General features: G+C 47.4%; 1 protein-coding gene across 1 annotated transcript in view; it reads left to right on the top strand.

Moving 5' to 3' along the window:
* LOC147701744 (beta-2-glycoprotein 1-like) overlaps window positions 1-17,807 on the top strand; it is a 146,058-nt gene extending 128,251 nt beyond the window's left edge. The window contains exon 8 of the mRNA XM_086930364.1: window positions 16,830-17,807. Coding sequence (XP_086786490.1) covers window positions 16,830-17,704 — 875 coding nt within the window. The 3' untranslated portion in view covers window positions 17,705-17,807. The remainder of the gene's footprint in view (window positions 1-16,829) is intronic.
* Window positions 17,808-19,552: the final 1,745 nt, after the last annotated feature.

Raw genomic sequence — 19,552 nt, 5'->3', positions numbered from 1 at the left:
CAGCAATGCGTCCTTTCACATGGGGCAAGCCCCATGCGAAAGGGCCTGCGTCAGTCCTACGCCTGCTGTGAGGCAGGCGTAAGATATTGACGCATTTGCATCCTAGAAGTGGCGCAGTGAAATCTTATAGATTTCACTGCGTCACTTCTACGACCCTTTCTTGCGTCAATACGCCCCCCTTGCATACATTATACCTGGCGCAGGAATAATGTGGCGCAGGGGTTTACAAAGTGACGCATCTACCTAGATGCGTCACCTTGTAAATATGGCACAACAAGGCGCATTTTTTACGCCACTGGTGCGTCACGAAAAATGACGCACCAGCGGTGTAAAAGTGACGCACAGCCTCATAAATGAGGCACCTGGAGGTTATCTAACAAACTGGTATGGAGCCGACCCTTCTAAGCCTCCATTGGAGACTCAGCCATTTTACCAATACTGGGCTCCATCAAAGATGGGCAACCTCAGACGTCCCCTTACCATGCTATTTCCCTCTTTCCCTGACGTTAACACTTTGGCAGGGACTCAAGTCATTCAGTCACCTCTGTATTTTTTTAGGCTTTGTTTAAAATAACATTTATTGAGTAGTTTTTCGGGTAGGATTTACTAAAATGTTTAGCTCATTGTTAAGCAATCATAGGAAAGTGAGACAAGGCTTTGTTAAACCTCATTTCACTAGAGTTAGTGTGTGAAAGAGGTACGTGTGAACTGGTTGGTGGTAGACTAATCATGAGGCTAGATTAGTAACCAATGTAGACCTATAAAGAGCTCAGAATGGAGGGAACTTCAAAACAAAACCCAGCGATGATGAACACAGTGTTTGCATAGATTGAAATAGAGATGCCAGGGTAAAGAAAAGGGCTACAAAGAGAGGAAAAGCTGTAAAAAAAGAGAAAGGAAATTCAATATATTTCTTGAAAAAAAGAATCTTTTTGGTTGTGCAAAATAAGGAGATATGGATGAAATGTATGTGATTAATATTGAAGATGTTAGAACAAAGTGTTTGTTAAATTAAGAAAGGATTGAAAAATCTATTTAAAAAATAGGTTTCTGAGTTGTTAATGCAATTGGTTGAATCTTGACGGATTTGGTCTCCCAGAAATTAACTGTCTCAAATTTATGAGATAACACGCTTTACAAAAATGTTCTGATTGGTACATTTTGGTCTTATGATTTAAAAAAATATGCAGCTGCTCTCTTCTTTATTCCATATTATATAGGTGCTATAATAGCGTTTCTAATGTTAATAGTAGATATGGAGATATGCAAAGGGCAACATGCTATTTAATACAATTGTTGATTCTTGGTAGGCGCCATGAATCGTGAGAGGCAAAGCCTCAAGTGAATCATGATGTCCTTCTCATCCCCTTCATATTATACACTGTGCATCTGCACACATGGTTGATGCCATGGTATGTCTTTTGTTTATTTGTGGTAAATCAACACCAGGATGCAAGGGGTTAAGACGTCTGCACTCAAGAAATATCATGACTATTAGGAGAGTTGTTTGCATCGACGGCCTTTGCAGGTAAGTGCAGTGGCGCGGTGGCGTGGTGGTGCCGGTGTGGGCCGGGTGGGAGGGGGGGGGTCAACAGACAGAATAGGTAAAATTAAATCAATAAATAAGACCTATTCCGTCATCTGTCGACTTACCCTCCGCCCCGCTCCACCACCCCCCAGGTCTTACCAGCACCGGCCTATACTGGTTGTTTCCAATGTGCAAAGTGTGAGAAGTTAGCCTGGCATATGATGTCCACTAGTTCTAGTGGGCACCTTGCACCAGTCTAATCGACCCTTATTGATGGTGGTTGTAAAGTCAACCTTATAGAAAGCTACCCTAGTGGCAGCATGGACCAGCAGTCATCAGGCTAAGACTTCAGAGAGCATATTAAGCAAGTTGTTTTACCAATTATAATCCCTTGAGTAACAAGGTATATAGCAAATATATGTGTTTATTCTAAACACAACCCCTCTGCACTCTTTATGAGGTCAGAGGTAAAAGCACAATACAAGTTACTCAATTAGCATACGATAAGTTGCACAGTATACTTTATGCCCTAGGGGCCTCACAAACCATATACTAAAATAGTGGTATAAGAACCACGTGAGAATTAGAAAGCAGGCTTGGTGCCCGTGGAAGAGCTGTTGCTACCCTAAACAACCAAAGGTTAGGAAGTAGGAGGCCCGCGGGAGCCCCGTGCAGTGACTTAACACAGCAGCAAGTTACCATTGACTTTCTACGGGAAACAAACAAGTTGCAAATTTACAATTTAAGGACACTTCTAAACAAACTACGATGGAACCCTTTTGGACTTAGACACTAGGAGGGCCAATACGCTCGAGACTTCCAGAGTACTCGTGTTACCTCACCCACGGAAGCGGGGTGCATAGTTCTCTTTTGGCGTCGGGTTTCATCGTCGATTTCAATGGAGATCTGCAAGCGACCAGAGGAATAGTGTCCAGGTGGATCCAAGGGTGGATCGAAGATCTGCAGAACCTGAAAGCAGAAGGGACAGAGTCTGGGTCACTTGCCAGTGACCAGGGTGGTGATAGAAAGATGCCACCAGATGTCGGGTGATTTCAGGTGAAGATGTGAAGCTTGTCTCTTCAGCCACGAGGACCAGAAGGCGTTAACGATGACCAGGAGCTGGATTCGAGCTGTCCCACAAAGGATCTAGTTGACTGCGGTGTCGGTATCTGGACTGGACCCAACAAGCCTTGGTAAACGCAACCCACGCAGGAAGTCGAGATTGGTTTCGGTGCAGACCAGCAAGGTCTGAGGAACTTCTCCTTTGTTGGAAAGTTGGAACAAGCCTGGAGCAACCAGGAAAGCAAATTAGATTCAAAGAAAAGTCTTCGGGGGCTCACTAGCCAACGAGCAAGGACGCGTCAAGCTGAAATGCAAAAGCGGGGCCCAGGGGTCACTCGTGGCGTAGGGGCCTCTGAGCTTCGGGGACCTGAACTTCCACCTCGAGAACAACAACAACACCAACTCCGTCACCCTGATCGACAACCTCGCCAACCTCAGCCTCAAACAACTCGTCACAGCACCCACCCACACTGCCGGCCACACGCTTGACCCCATCTTCACCACAAGTTCCCACGTCTCCTTCGAACACACCACCGAACTCCACTGGACCGACCACAGCTGCGACCACTTCATCTTCAAGAAACCCACCACACCAAACAGCTGCCCCGCTGCTGCTGGAGCAAAGTCACCGAGAACCAGCTGACTACCACCCTTTCCCAGAACCCACCCACTGACCCCACCAACCCAGATGACGCAGCACGCAACCTCAAGAAATGGATCACCGACTGCGCCAACACCCTCAGCCCGCTCAAGAGACCCTCATACAGCCACACCAGCAAGAAAGCCTCCTGGTTCACCGAAGAGCTACTGACCTCCAAACGAGCATGCCGGAAGCTGGAGAAGACATGGCTCCAGGAACCAACAACCGACAGCCACGCAGCCCACAAGAACACCACCCGCAGGCAACACCACCTCATCAGATTAGCCAAGAGATCCTCCTTCAAAACCCGCATGAACAACAACGCACCCAACAGCAAAGAGCTCTTCAGTATCGTGAAGGAACTCTCCAACCCTAGCGCCAACACCAATGACATCCCGCTCTCACAGGAATTGCGCAACTCGGTGGCTACCTTCTTCCACAGCAAGATCACTGACATCCACGGCAGCTTCAACATCTCAACCACCCCAAAAACACCAATCCTCACCCACCCGACAAACCCCACCTGCATCAACGGCCTGACCTCCTGGACCAACGTTAACAACGACAAGATACGCAAGGTCATGAACTCCACCCACTCACGATCACCATCAGAACCCTGCCAACACTACGTATTCAACAGAGCAGACACATCCATTGCACCCCAACTACGGAAGGTCATCAACATCTCCCTCGAGACTGCCACATTCCCGGAAAGCTGGAAGCACGCCAAGATCAATGCCCTTCTTAAGAAGCCCAAGGCGGACACTAAGGACCTCACGAACTTCCGGCCCATCTCCCTGCTCCCATTCACGGCGAAGGACATTGAGAAAATCGTCAACACACAACTGACCCGATACCTCGAGGACAACAACATCTTAGACCCGTCCCAGTCCGGATTCAGAAGAAACCACAGCACTGAGACAGCCCTCATTGCCGCCACAGACGACATCAGGCGCCAACTAGACAACAGCGAAACATCAGCCCTTATCCTCCTGGACCTGTCAGTCGCCTTCAACATGGTCTGCCATCGCACCCTAAAGACATGTCTCTAAGAAGCCGGAATCCAAGAGAAGGCCCTCAACTTGACTGCATCATTCATCTCCGGCAGAACACAGAGCGTCCGCCTCCCACCCTTCCGATCGAAAACCACCGACATCATCTGCGGCGTAACCCAAGGCTAATCCCTCAGCCGGACACTGTTCAGCGTCTACATGGCCCCCCTCGCACAAGTTGTCCGCCAGCATGACCTCAACAACATCTCCTAAGCCGATGACACCCAGCTCATCCTCTCTCTCACCAAGGACCCGCACACAGCCCAAACCAACCTCCACGAGGGAATGAAGGCTGTCGCCGAATGGATGAGGAGCAGCTGACTGAAGCTGAACTCAGACAAGATGGAGATCCTCACCCTCGGTCTGACCCCCTCAGTCTGGGACAACTCCTGGTGGCCGACCGCGCTGGGAACAGCACCGACACCCACTGACCATGCATGCAACCTGGGGATCATCCTCGACTCCTCCCTCTCCATGTCCAAGCAGGTCAACGCTATCTCCTCCTCCTGCTACAACACCCTCCGCATTCTCCGCAGGATCTACAAGTGGATCCCCACCAAAACAAGAAGAAAGGTGACTCAGGCCCTCGTAAGCAGCAGGCTAGACTATGGCAACGCACTCTATGCAGGAATCTCGGCCAAACACCTGCGACGACTGCAACGCATCCAAAACGCCTCCGCCCGACTGATCCTCAACGTCCCTCGCTGCAGCCACATCACCCCTCACCTGAAAGACCGGAACTGGCTCCCCGTCGACAAGAGGATCACCTTCAAGCTCCTCACCCACGCACACAAGGCACTCCACAATACCGGACCAGCCTACCTCAACTGCAGACTCAGCTTCTACACCCCCACCCGCCAGCTCCGCTTCGCCAGCCTCGCTCTCGCCGCTGTCCCCCACCTCAAACGAACGACCTCTGGTGGCAGATCCTTCTCCTTCCTCTCCGCCAAAACCTGGAACACCCTCCCTACCCACCTACGGCAGACCCAGGATCTGCTCACCTTCAGAAGACTCCTAAAGACCTGGCTCTTCGAGCAGTAGCAGCACCCCCCTTCGCACAGCGCCTTGAGACCCTCACTGGTAGGTAGTGCGTTTTACAAATTCATTGATTGATTGATTGAATGGTGCTCGGGTCTGGGGCTTCAAGCACCCCAATGCACAACTTCGAGTTACCTTGTGAAGTGGGTGCAGCTTGCAAAATGCAGGATGTCCAGGAGTTCCGGTCCCACGTCTCTCATGTCCGCCACGGGTCTCAGCTTTGCTGTGAGTGAAGGTCGGGGTCGGAGATGTCTGGCAGATTCTTTGGGATTCGGTTGGAGCCTTGAAAATGCAGACCAGCAAAGTTGCTGTTGGTGCCTGTTTGAACAGGGTGGTCACTCCTTGACCACAAGGGAGATATCTTCCGTCTTCCAGTCAAAATGGAATGTCAATGGTCCAGGATATATGTTTCAAAGTTTTGTTTAGGGTAATCCAAAGTCCCAGGGACTGGGTTCCTATAGTTATAGTAAGTTTAGGGGCTGTACTACCTTTAAGGTCCCTCCTATGGGTGGACCTGGGAAGGGGGTGGTTACACCCCTTTCCCTTTCTCCAGTTTGCCGCCAGAGCTGGGGCAGAGTGCCCCAGCAACTGGTTTGAACTGGGAAATGCATGGAGCACCTTGTGTACCCCAGGCAGTGTCTGGAAAGCATTCACTGAATGCAGCCCTCCCTGCCCCAATACACAAAAGCCTGTCTGGGGAGATGCCAGCACCTCCTTGGACAGGAGACCTATTGTCCAGGCCTCCCCTGCTGGAGTTCCATCCAGCAACAGGAGGGCAGACTCGTGTCTGTGGTAGCAGCATCCATTTTGTGATGCTGAGGCTCTGTTTAACTTTAACCGGGTAAACCAGTAACTACATGTCTTCTCCCTCTAGAAGGGTGGAATGCTACCCCCGCCGCCAGGACTGGCGGGGGGGAGGGTTAGTATTCCGAAGTGTTTGACACATTACACAACATGTTTTGATAAAGCCAAACCAAAGTTAGCACTAACCGCGAGAATTATAATGCACTTAAGAGTATATGGTATGGCTATATCATGGAACAGCTATAAGGAGATGGTTCTGAAAGCTGCAGAGGGGCTCAGCTCACATAAAACCAAGCACTCTGCCTCCAGGATTGTCAAGGCCTGCCATAGGAGTGACTTATAGGTGTATATGTGTCTATATGTATATATAGATATAGGTATACTATATCTAAGTAAGTGGGCATTACACCACCTTACCCAGGCTGTGTGAACAGACCTGTGGTGTCAGTTTGGAAGGAAAACCAGGGGTGGCACAATACATGCTGCAGCCCCTGGTAGGCCTAGGGTGCACCTATGCCCTAGGTACCTATGGTACACTATACAGGGGCTCACAAGGGTGACCCAGTAACCAATCTGGTATGCACCTAAAGTACATGGTATCCATTTAGAGAGAGAACAGCTGGGCTGTGGGCCTGATTAGCAGGTCCACAGCCACACTAAAGTTGAAAAACCAGAGAATAACAGCAAAAAGTGGGGTAACCATAGGAAGCAGACCCTATTGTCCTACACAAAGTAATTGTTACAAGAGGAAATGGAGTCTCACGCTCACGAATATTATTGAGGGGAGCTTGCTCTTAACTCTATGAAAATCCCATGCTCACATAGATCCAAATATGCATTTCTATATAACTATATACGTAAAACTATATGTGTGTGCGTGTGTGTACGTTTATGCATGACTATATTTATATGCTTAACTATTTATTTGCATAACTAGATATACATATAACTAAACATAACCGTTGATAGATAGAGAGAGAGAGAGATAGATAGATATATAGATAGATATTTTGCTTCCTTATGTGTTAATGCAATATTCTGCTTAATGTCATTATGGTAACGTTAAAAGTTAATTATTCGGTAAAACGCAAGATAGGGAATTGCTGAACTTAAGATGAACAGGGTGAATCGCATAAGCAAACAAAGTAGCTAGCCACTCGAGCTGTACTCTATATAAAACAAGATTCTGTTTATTAAACTTCAGTAGGTAATTGAACTTCTACAGTTCAAGGACGCTGTTGGACCAAACATTATTTACATCTGTGTTTTACTTGGCCAACCTCACACGTAACTCACCCTGAGATAACACTTACCTAATTAATTAACACAAATAGAACTTCTGTTGACTATATTCTCAGATTGATAACTATTCAATATTTTGGAAAACCCAACTGATGCAGTTAATGTTTACTTCAAATATTCATAATAGGTAGAGCCTGGTGTAGTTCTCTATTTTAGCTTTCGTTCGGACACAAAAGGTACCTCACACCTATATCCATAATCGCATTCATGCATCACTTTCTATCACTTTCACTTGATAGTCCTCTGACCTCTTCAGGTCCACAAGGTAATATAAAGCCTGTTGCCTGAAGACTAGTAAAACTATGAAAGCTTGGCAGCTCACCTGGAATACTATTTATCTTCGAGTCTCATTTGGCAGCCATCTTACTGAGGTATGGAGGTTGCTTCTCTGGAAACCATTTACTTCTCCATGACCCTGGGACCTCTCTCGGGATAACCTTGAGAGAAGCCCTGGGTACATCTTAAATGATGTGTTACCCAGTGGAGAACCAGGCCTTATGGGCCTGGCGGCGCAGGGCACGCCTTAAATCCCAGAGTTCACCTGCCTAGTCGGACAGAGACATGAGACACTCTGTTGTGCATAGAAAACCAGGTTTATTAGCTGCAGCTAAGCACAGTTGTCCCAGAAGCGCGGTGTATGTTCTTAGGAGACTTCCACTTTGTTCCGTGGCGTACAATCTTTTATAGCGCACACATTTACGACATATACCCCCAGTACATACAAAGCTAGCCAATAGGAAAAGTTGGAAAACAAACTATCAGGTGTCCCAAATATGCCCCTCTCTCAAACCCTGTGTGTCACCCCTCCCCACAAATTAATCAGTGCTAGTGCCTACAAACCAATTTGCAGGTGGCAGGACGTATTTGTGTGCCTCAAAGGATAGTTGTGTAACAAGAGAATACAAGGAGGGAATAGCGAAGGCCAGTCGGATAATATAATGTAAGGAAAGAATAGGGGAAACCAAATAGTCAGTCGAGACAGGGATCAATCAACCCAGACATGGATTAGTGAACTCGGCCAGACCCTGACATCGGTTTCGTAAACAAGGGCAGGGGATTACTTTTTAACAGAAGAGACACGTAGCAGCTGGAAAAGGCAAAAACACTCCGTTTGCCGTGCTGCCTGAGTTAGGGCAACACAAAATGGCGACTGGACACAAAATGGCGGCTAAATACGGGACAAAGTCAGAAACCGAAGAACCTCACCAGGGCTACCCGTACAAAGGCGTGGAGCAGGGTCACCTGTATAAATCAGTCAGAAACCGAAGAACCTCAGACCCTCCTTTTGCCATTACTCAGGCAAAACACGAAGGGCTCAAGTTACTCTGAGTCGATGTCAATGGCCATGAGATCGTCGAACTGTTGCTGCAACATCATTTTAATGTTCTCTGTTTTCTGTGACACAGGCCTTGGGACACACATGGTGGCACAAAGACCGCAGATGGCAGGGCCACACTGTAAACAAAGACAACAAGAGAAAATGATGGCCAAAACCATTACAAGGAAAGTTAATATCTTCGGCTGTCAGATTACTCAAGGCTCCAGAAGTTACATTTATGGTAGCCTCAACAACCCGAACTAACTGTTGTGATGTCTCTGCTGTTGGCTATTGGGCGCCAGAAAGGAAGTAACCCTTTGATAAAGTCACCTCCTCCTTGTCCTGCTGTGTCCTTAGAATCAATAACCCCTCTGCCATGTCTTTTTCTATGATGACCTGAAGGAGCAGTATATGTTGGAGGGAGAAGAAAAGCCACGTAACAAGTTCCTGAAAAGTAGGTAGGAAGCCACGTATAGGCTCTGTCATGACAGACAAAATATGTGCCTTGTGATGGCACTAACGGTGAAGAAATCTGGGGTGAATAAATGTACGTATGGGAACAAACACTCTTTTTCTGTTGGTTTTTAATATTTTGCCCATTTATCTGCGGACAGAAATTACCTTGATAGGGTACAGTCCAAATTGGTGGGGATATCCTTCGTCTAGCCTTATCTGTAAGGCTAGTAACATAACGAGTCACGTTCCATCCATCAAATGCTCGTTTCTCATGAACGTGAATCTTACTAATTTCAGCAATTCTAGCCATGGCCACTTTTCCCTTTTATCAAAAAACTGTGACTAAAATCTGCTCCACCACCATATGGACTACCAGGAGGATATTGAAGTTGGTTCTGATGTACATTAGAAAACATGGCCAAATAGGCCCAAGCGGAGCCTTCGTAGGAAAATGGAAGGACTAAATATGGCATCCCTCTTTCTGTGTTATGGGGCATGAGCCCACAAACCCAACAGTCAGTAGTATTGACTACCAGTTGATGCTGATGTAACAACTGGATAAATGAATTGTTGAAGTATTCTAATCTCCTAATTTGCTCATGTTCAGGGAGTGTATTGAACTGATGTGGGGAGGCAGTAGTAGGAAAGACAAGGAAACAGAAGTTGGAACTGGTGCTTTCTGTATAGTGTGAACAATCCAACTGACACAAGCCAATAGGATACATGAACATATTAAAATACATAATGTTACGCCACATGGACTAACCAACAATTTTTTTTATTTACTTTTCATTTCTTGATTCTTATCACTCTTTTCCACTTTAATATCCATTCTCTAAAGCGTTGCTCACGGCAATCTTCCTAGATCACTTAGCTGTGATTATTAGCCATCCTATGACACTGCAAGTCCTGCAGACCTACTGTCACTACTCAGGTCACAGCCTAAGACTCCTACCGTGACCCTGCAACTTGATGGATAGTGGAAAAAAGAAATGTCTCTCAAAAGTGTGATCAGAAAAGAAAAAGGAAAAAGTTCAATTGTCTTTCATCAATCTGGGTCTTAAGTTATACCGAGTCTTTTTAGGTATGTTTGCTCTCGAAACAAAGTCTCTGAATTTACTGTGTTCAATCGTAAATGTGATTGCTCAGCTTCTAGCAACACGTCGTCGTCTTCTTTTTCAGAGTTCATTCGATCCAGGCGTGCACTACTGAAAGGTACAAACCGAGGGCCCCTTTCACTTTCACTGTCACTTATACCCTTGCGGACCCACTGGTCGAAAGGCAAAGTCAGAGGTACCCTCTTGCAGTGCACGCCATGAACCCAATTCTTCTTCCCGACGACCTTTACCGCTGTACATGTTGCTAGCAGAACTTGCCGAGGTGGGCCCCAACGAGGTTCCAGATTCTTTTTCATCTGGAAATTTTTCAGACAGACCCAGTCTCCGGGTCGAATGGAATGACCTGGATCTGTAGAGGCCTCCGGCAAAGTGGTTTGAACCTGTTGGTGAAGAATATGCAATTTAGTGGTGAGATCATGTAAATAGTCAATCAACATTGGAAAAGGGATGTCAGAGTACTTTTTAGGTCGAGGGACTCCCCAGACATTAGCTGGGTGCCCAAAAACAACTTCATATGGGCTGAGTCCTAAACGAGAATGTACAGTAGTTCTTGTGGATAAAAGTGCCAAAGGTAATGCGTCAGGCCAAGCAAGACCCGTGCTGGCCTGAATCTTTGCCAGTTTAAGCTTGAGAGTGCCATTATAGCACTCTACCAAACCTGCTGACTGAGGGTGGTTTGCCGCATGGAATTTCTGCCTAATACCAAGACCCACACACACCTTCTGCATAATTTGGCCTACAAATTCACTTCCATTGTCACTCCAGACAATTCGCGGCAAACCAAACCTCGGGAAAAATTCCTTCAAAAGGACTTTGGCAGTAGACAAAGCAGTATTGTCCTTTAGGGGGTAGGCCTCTATCCATCTGGAAAAGGCACACACCACCACCAGAACATACTTGAGGTTATTACAACTTTCCATATGAATGTAATCAATTTGTAATACCTCAAAAGGGTACGTAGGGGGAGCAAAATGACCTGCTGGAGTTGGGGTTCCCTTTCCTGGATTATGCATTAAACAAACGATACAATGTTTCACCACATTCTCTGCACATTTAGGAATTCCTTCATTCTGCCATACTGGGGCCAGAAGTTTGCATATTCCTTTTGCACTGATTTGGGCTGGACCATGTGCCATAGTAACTACAGGCAGAACATAGGCGTCTGGTAACAGCCAACGCTGATGTTCTGACAAATCCGTCCAACACCCTGTCGAGTCCAACATTCCCGTACTTTCTCTCCACTTACTCAATTCCTTTTCAGTAGCCTCTTCTTGAATCATTCTCACACTTTCTATTGTGTCCTCACACATTCCTCCCTCTCGCACCCATCTTGCAGGGCCTGCAACACACATGCGACTCATAGCATCTCTCGCTGTTTCTTTTGCTACCTTATCTGCAAAAGCATTCCCGCGACCCACATCATCAATGATCTTCTTATGAGCACTACACTTCACTATCGCTATTTGGGTAGGCAAAGCAAGTGATTCGAGAAGGTCAGTTACCAACTGACCATGCTGTATCTTAGTCCCATGGGAAGTAAAGAATCCTCTTTCCTTCTACAAACGACCGAAACTATGAGCCACGCCAAAGGCGTATTGGCTATCCGTGTAAACATTCACTCTCTTTCCCTTAGCCAACACACACGCTCTCGTCAGGGCAATCAGTTCAGCTGCTTGGACTGAATTCTGTGCAATGCGTGCTGTCTCCACTACCGTATACAAGGTGGTAACAGCATAGGACGCAGTCGTCTCGCCATTGGGAAGCTTGAAACAAGACCCATCCACCCATAAGATCCCATCCGGGTCCACGAGCGGTGTGTCTTTTAAGTCTATTCTGCCTTTCGTTTCCTCCTCTGTTCGGAGAAAACAATCATGCTGTTCTTGAGTGTTTTTCTCTTCCGGAATGGGTAACAATGTTGCTGGATTCAAAGTATTACACCGCTTGATGTGTATATGGCTAGCCAAGAGCGTCAGCTCATATCCAGACAAGCGGGCACTCGTAAGATGTTGTGTTTTTGTTCTGTTCAAAAGAGTATCTACTGCATGTGGTACCATAATAACATGAGTGTTACCTAGTAACAATCCAGCAGATTGACGAATGGAAATCACTGCTGCTGCTGTAGCTCTGAGACAACTAGGCAATGCCATGGCTACTGGATCCAATGTAGCCGAAAAACAGGCACATGGCCGTTGTTTGTCTCCAAATTGCTGCGTTAAACGGACAACGCCCAACCTTCTCTTTCATGACCGTAAAGTGTAAAAGGCTTACTGTAATCTGGAGTACAACCACCAGAACATACTTGAGGTTATTACAACTTTCCATATGAATGTAATCAATTTGTAATACCTCAAAAGGGTATGTAGGGGGAGCAAAATGACCTGCTGGAGTTGGGGTTCCCTTTCCTGGATTATGCATTAAACAACCAATACAATGTATCACCACATTATCTGCATATTTAGGAATTCCTTCATTCTGTCATACTGGGGCCAGAAGTTTGCATATTCCTTTTGCACTGATGTGGGCTGGACCATGTGCCATAGTATTTACAGGCAGTACATAGGCGTCTGGTAACAGCCAACGCTGATGTTCTGACAAATCCGTCCAGAAAAACTCTTCTGACATTCGTCAGTCCAAGGAAGAGGTTGGGGTGTATCTTTCAGAGTAAGTGCCAATAGAGGTTTAGCCAACAAAAAAAAATTTGGAATCCACTGTCTACAATAAGAGGTAATGCCCAGAAAGGCACGCACCTCCCTTTGTGTGGATGGTACGGACATTTGCGCGATTGCTCGAATACGTTCTGGGGTCAATCGTCTTCCCTCCTTCAACATAAGGCCCATTCTGATCCACTGGAACTGATACGACTCCCTTACTTTGTCCATGGCTGTCCTAGCTAGTGTGAAAATCCTGAGCCTCACTCTTAATACAATAATCGTCATTGTAATATTGCGCAGACTGAGTATTCTGCTGATCAAAACAATTCAGAGAATTCTGAGGGGGAAAGGAACGCTGTCCTTGGGACAACGCACCTCGCCCTCTACCTCTAGGTGCTGATGGAAAACCACCACGGCCTCGCGGCCCAGAGAATCCACCATTACGCTGCAATAAAACTGGACAGCTATTCTTAAAATGACCTTCCTCTTTACAATAGGCACATTGATTAGGACCTAGCAAAGGTCGCGGAACTAAAGGTTCAGGTTTCTGTAACAACCTCTGAAGCTGGGGAGGCTGTTGAAACTGGTGCTGAACAGAACAAGGGGTATTATTAGCCTGTTGCAAAAGAAACTTCATTTTCAATTCCTTAGTCTTCTTCTCGATCTTATCTTTTTACTCCTTATCCCTTTTCTCATAATACTGAGCAGTAGCTAATATCTGTGCAGAGGAAGAAACAGCCCACGAACTTTCGGAGTCTTTCAATTTATGTGATAATTCTGGAAGTAAATTAAATACAAATTTATCCACGAATAATCGCTGTCCACCTTCAGTACTCATATCTTGACCACTGTGGTCGATGAAACGTCTCCTCAAAACGAGTAAAGAAATCGGAGACACTCATCTTTCTTCTGCTTACACGCAGCTAACTTATCCCAGTTAACACGTAAGGCAGGCATCATCGTTTTCATTAAAGTGATTATTCTACTAGGCAACTGTGGAATCAAATCATCTGGCTTAGCACCACCTACCTCTGCTGCATCTGCGGCAGTTATAGCAGCCCAATTACCACCTAAAGCTTGGTCATGGTCCTCCCTACGAATCTGAGCCCACAGCGCTTGTGGAACTACATTCCCCATCAACATATCAATATCGGCCAAATTCATAATACACGCATCAACAGTCTGGGACAGCTCCTTATAATACCCAGCAGGATTTTTATGAGGGTCCGGTAAAGACTGTTTGAGCGCCAAAACTTCAGATCGTTTCCAGGGGACATGTACCCATATACACTGGAAAAGAGCAGGAATACGCGGAACAACACCTGCCTGTGGAACCTCTTCTCTCCACACTGGAGGAACTTCCCTCATAGGATAATGTTTCATTTTCTGTCTAACCGCAGGATCTGGTTCAAGAATAGTCTGAGAAGAAAATAAAGACCTGAAAGCGACAAGTGTCCTAACGGCATCTTCAACTTCAGAATCCACGATAAGACCTTTATCAAACTTAGCCTGGACGTCCAACAGACCCTGAGGAGCTAGACCCAAACCCATATCCTCCCATCCTTTGACAAGATTGTCACACATAATATTAAAAACGTACCTTTGTGTGGGCGCATTCCACTGCATAAAGAAACTCAGGTTATCGGGCACGCTATACTGTGGACCACTCATGATCCATTTGTGAGCAAGAGAGTCCAACGCTACTCGCTCGTCGGAACCTGGGATTTGACTACGGGACTGCCTTCGCGACAGAGCAGGAGTCATGAAAAAAGACACAAAGAAGGGGGAGAGGAGGCCAGTAACAGTATCAACCAACCATTTACGAGCTGGAGGAGAATCTGACAGTAAAACTGGAGACAAGGTATTAAGCAAAGGAGGAGAAGGACTGATCGTTACAAGAGAAACCAAGGGTAAAGGAGACTGAGGTACAGAAGTTGGTGGGAAAGGAGGCGGGGGTGGAAATACTGGTAGAGGCAACTGTGGAAGAGCTGGATCAACTGGCTGAACAACAGGTTGCTGGACAGGTGGCAACAATGGGGGTGCCTTAGCACCAGGTACATAAGGCGGAGGCAATCTCAACAAATGGGACATTAAGGGATCTTCATCAAGATCCTTACTCTGTGGAGAAATAGGCAACACAGGGTAGCATCTATCTATTGTCATACGATGCTGTCTGTCTGAAACTTCAATCGCTCGATCAATCTCATTTTCTTTGAACTGCTGGGCAGCCTGTATAATCGTCATATCTTTCACCTTCTTGTCTCTTTTTGCCTGCTTAATTTCTCTCTGCTTGGCTTCTTTACGCCAAAGGCGGAAAGAGTCAAATATCGCCGGCCGAGCTTTTCTTTTGATCAAGATTGCTTCTAAATTGTCTAATATGTCAGGCTCAAAGCTACCATTTTGTGGCCACTGCAAAACACCATCTTTCTTCGTGTATCGGATCCATGCCTCGTTGAAGGCAATGTGGCCAACACCATGTTTGTAATAGAGCTCATAAGTGGGAGTTCCAACCGGAAGAATCGGACAAGAGTCCTCGAGCCGGGAATCCCTATTACAACCAAGACAACAAAACTTCCTAAATTTGCTAAAACCAGGCATCTTTAATTCACTGGTCCATTTACTAACTTCAAGGGGGTAAAACAAATAACACAGCACAAACGTACTCACCCCTTGGCTTCGGCTATTGCAATGGTCGAATAACAAAACCCAAAAACAAAACAAAAGAAGTGGGCACTACCCACGAATACTTAACTAACAGCCAGATTCATGAAGGTGCCATTCTGCGATTAGAAAATTGCGATTCGCATTTTGAAAATCGCAGAATGGCATTCATGTAGAAAAGCAATGCAAAAATGCAATTCGCAATCAATCGCAATTGCTAATTGCGATCTTGCCACAATCGCTCAATAATCGCAGAATCTGCATTTTTCCATGTAGAAATTGCGACCTTGCAATTAGCGAAATCGCATTTTGCGATCTCGCTAACTGCGAGATCGCAAAAATGGGGAGTCGCATTTTGAGCCCACTGATGACATCACAACCAGGAAGTAGGCTTACCACACCCACAAACTGAACACAGAGCCAGAGAGTGGAAGCAGGATACCTAAGAGCTCCAAACCTTAGACTGTGCAGCACCCCAGCAGGACAAAAATTCACCAACATGTCCCAGGATGCAGCAGTGAGCAGTGGGCAGGAGAGGAAGCGAAAACTCAAGTTTTCAGAACTTGAAATGGAGTATCTGATTGAGGGGGTCTCCAAGGACCATGCACGCCTCTTTGGCAAAGACTCCCGGAGGGTGCCAGAGGCAGAGAAGCGCAGGATCTGGCAGCGCATCCGCGCTAAAGTTAATTCGGTTGGGGTGACCCAGCGGTCAATAGATGACCTTAAAAAGCGCTGGTACGACCTGAGAGGTCATTCTAAGGAGCATATCGCCAAGAGGCTTGGGGAGCGACTGGCCACCGGTGGAGGGGAATCTGTAACCACACCAAACACCCCATTGGAGGACTTGATAGAGGACACCATTGCACCAGAAGCCTGCGTGGGGGTCATCCAGCTGGACTCGTCTCGACCCAGGCAACAATCTGAAGGTAAGTGCCATGCGACTGCGACCCTGTCCCCCAACAATGCCCATGACTCCTGAGCTAGCAATATGACATCCCCAACAATGCAGCCCATGCACACCTGAAATGCCCCATTGCTAGTTGCAGTGACATCTTATACCCCCAGTTAGCTGAACACAGCCAGAGCTGTAAAATCAAAGTAAATCCAAAAGCCAGTCAGGGAAAGCAAGCCTGCATGCATGAATCAACATTGCTTGTGCAAGATACATAACATTAATCATGCACCCTTTCACATTCCAGGTGCAGTTGAGCAACCCAGCACAGACAGCGAGGCCCTGCTCATCGCCGAGACTCAGGAGGACACTAAGGGTGAGGGCCAGTCCAACCAACGACCCGGTCCATCACAGCCACCAGCAGTTCTTCCACCACCACCACCCCGTGCGGACAGGGCCACCCCTGCAGCCACAGGTGTGCAGCCAACACCCCAACAAACAGCCACAGCAGTGGTACAGGCCCCACCACCAGCGCCTAGGAGGCAGACGAGATGCACAGCTGCAGCCAGATCACACACCGGCGCACTGAGTCGCCAGCAACATCAGGGCTCAGCAGGCACGGGCAGGGCACTCCTACTACCTGATCCTGGCCTGGCCATTGAACGCTGCATGCTGGCGGTGCACCATACACAGGTGCGTCACCTGGCAGCAATTCACACCCAGCTGCAGGCGACAGGCCAAAATTTTGCCCAGATGACCGCTGCTGTCAGAGAGAACAGCCAGCTGCTGGTAGGCCAGCAGGACATGACCCGCCGCCGCCACCGCCAACTACTGGCCCGCCTATCGGCCTACACCAGGTCAAACCACATAGTTGGGAATGCAACATCACAGCTGGCACGCAGGTCACTTGCCGTGCAGGGCAAGATGGTGCAGTGTTGCCAGGATGTGGCCAGGTCACTAGATCTGCTTACAGCAGCAGTGCTCGGCAGCCAGTCCACTGCCCATGGAGAACCAGAGGGGCCTGATGACGTGAGCGAGGTAGCCTCAACTAACAGCAGCGCATCCTTGCCACCTGTGCCTGTACGTCGCCACAGCAGCAGGCCAACAGCATCAACTAGGGCCAACACCGTCCCTCAGGACACAGATAGACGACTTGGGGCGGCTCGTCGTAACCGACAGTGACAACTCAGATACTCTCAGGGAGGCCATGCAGTACACTCCTGCAAGCCCACTACCCCAGCATGGGGAGGTATGGAGTAATACTCTCTTCATGAGACACCAAAATTAGTAAAGGCCAATTTATTGTACATGAACAATAAAGATTAATTGTCTGACTTGATTCACACTCATGTCATTATTACATTTGTCATGCATGGGTGCAGTGTTTTGTGAGGGGAATGGGTGCACTAGAAACAGTTAATAGTGATGTGGTTGCGGCGCCTGTGTCCTTCAGCAGGATTTTCTCCGCGTGCATGACGCACATGTGGAGGCGGGCGGTTGTCCCCTTCCGACTCACTGCCAGATATCTCCACTGGTATCCTGCGCTTGCTAGCAATGTTGTGGAGTATTGCACACACGGCCACGATGCGGCAGCAGACCTCAGGTGTGTATTTGATGGCCCCCACCAGTCTTGTGCAGTATGCAGAAACGACTCTTCAATAGGCCAAATGTCCTCTCAATGCAATTTCTTGTGCGTATGTGTGCAGCATTGTAATGCCGTTGCTGTGGTGTGGCAGGGTTGAGGTATGGGGTGAGGAGGTACTCACGTGGACCGTAGGCGCTGTCACCTGAGGGTAAGAAGCACAGGGTGAGTGCCTGTTCTGCGCAGATACATGATCACAGTGTACTGTTTGGGGGCATGTGTACTTACCTAGTAGGTGTCCTTCACCAAAGTCTCCCCTGGCCAGTCGTGTGTGAATGCCGCTGTGCCGGAAGATGAAGGAGTCATGTGTGCTGCCCGGATATTGTGCCACTATGTCCGTGATGTAATTCTTGGCGTTGCACACCATCTGGATATTGTGCGAGTGGTAGGACTTGGGGTTCCGTTTGTGCTGGTGGGAAGATGTGGATGTGGGTACAGTCAATGCATCCAATTACATGCGGGAATTGTGCAATGTTGTAGAATTTCAGCTTGGTGTCATTCAAGTCCTGTTGGGTGGTGGGGAATGATATGTAGTGGTGTAGCCGGGTCAGCATTGCATCCAGGAAACTCCTTAGGCAGCAGGACATGGTGGGCTGGGATATCCATCCTGCAACAGCGACTACCCCCTGGAAGCTTTCGGAGGCCAGTAGGTGCAGGCTGCACAATACCTGCACATGGGTGGGAACGGCATTGGTCCTCCTTTTTGGGTGCTGCATCAGGGGGTCTAGGTCCCGGATCAGCTTAATGATCATTGGCCCATTTAGGCGGTACTTAGCATAGATTTGCTCCCTGGTTTGACCCAGAAGGGGGACCTGCTGACGGAATATCCGCTCCTGGATCCTACGTCTGTTCCGTGCTGCTCGCTGTGGCCTTCGCCGCCTGACCACCATGTAGAGTCCTGGCATTGTGAAAGTCCTCAGGCTCCAGCTGCATGTCCTTAAGTGTGTTTGGTCAGGCCTGCACCTGTTTGTAGTTAGCTAAAGTTTTTTTTTTTTCTTTACTGGTTACCACCTGGCTTGGGTTCTCCTTAAATTGGACGTCGCAAATAGCGATTATCGGGTTGTTCGCAAACAGCGATTTTTCTTGAATGGCGATAGCGATTATTTTGCGAGTTCGCTAATAATTTCGCAGAATCCATGGTTTCTCGCTATTTCAAAATCGCTAATGGGCTTGTTCCAGGATTCTGCAATTTTATTTGCGAACTCGCAATTTTGATTTAGCGATTTTGCTTTTTTGCTATTTTCACTATCATGAATTCCTTTTACTCAAATTGCGATTGCAATTGCTAAATCGCAGCGATTGCGATCGCAATTTGGCTTCATGAATCTATCTGTAAGTGTTCTCTCACGCCAACAGAGGTCCGTCTAACGTCTCGCGATACCAGTCAT

This window comes from Lissotriton vulgaris, chromosome 7 (genome assembly GCF_964263255.1).
Source record: "Lissotriton vulgaris chromosome 7, aLisVul1.2, whole genome shotgun sequence".
Lineage (NCBI taxonomy): Eukaryota > Metazoa > Chordata > Amphibia > Caudata > Salamandridae > Lissotriton > Lissotriton vulgaris.
Note: the sequence above shows the minus strand (reverse complement) of the source record. Positions and strands in the feature narration are given on the sequence as shown.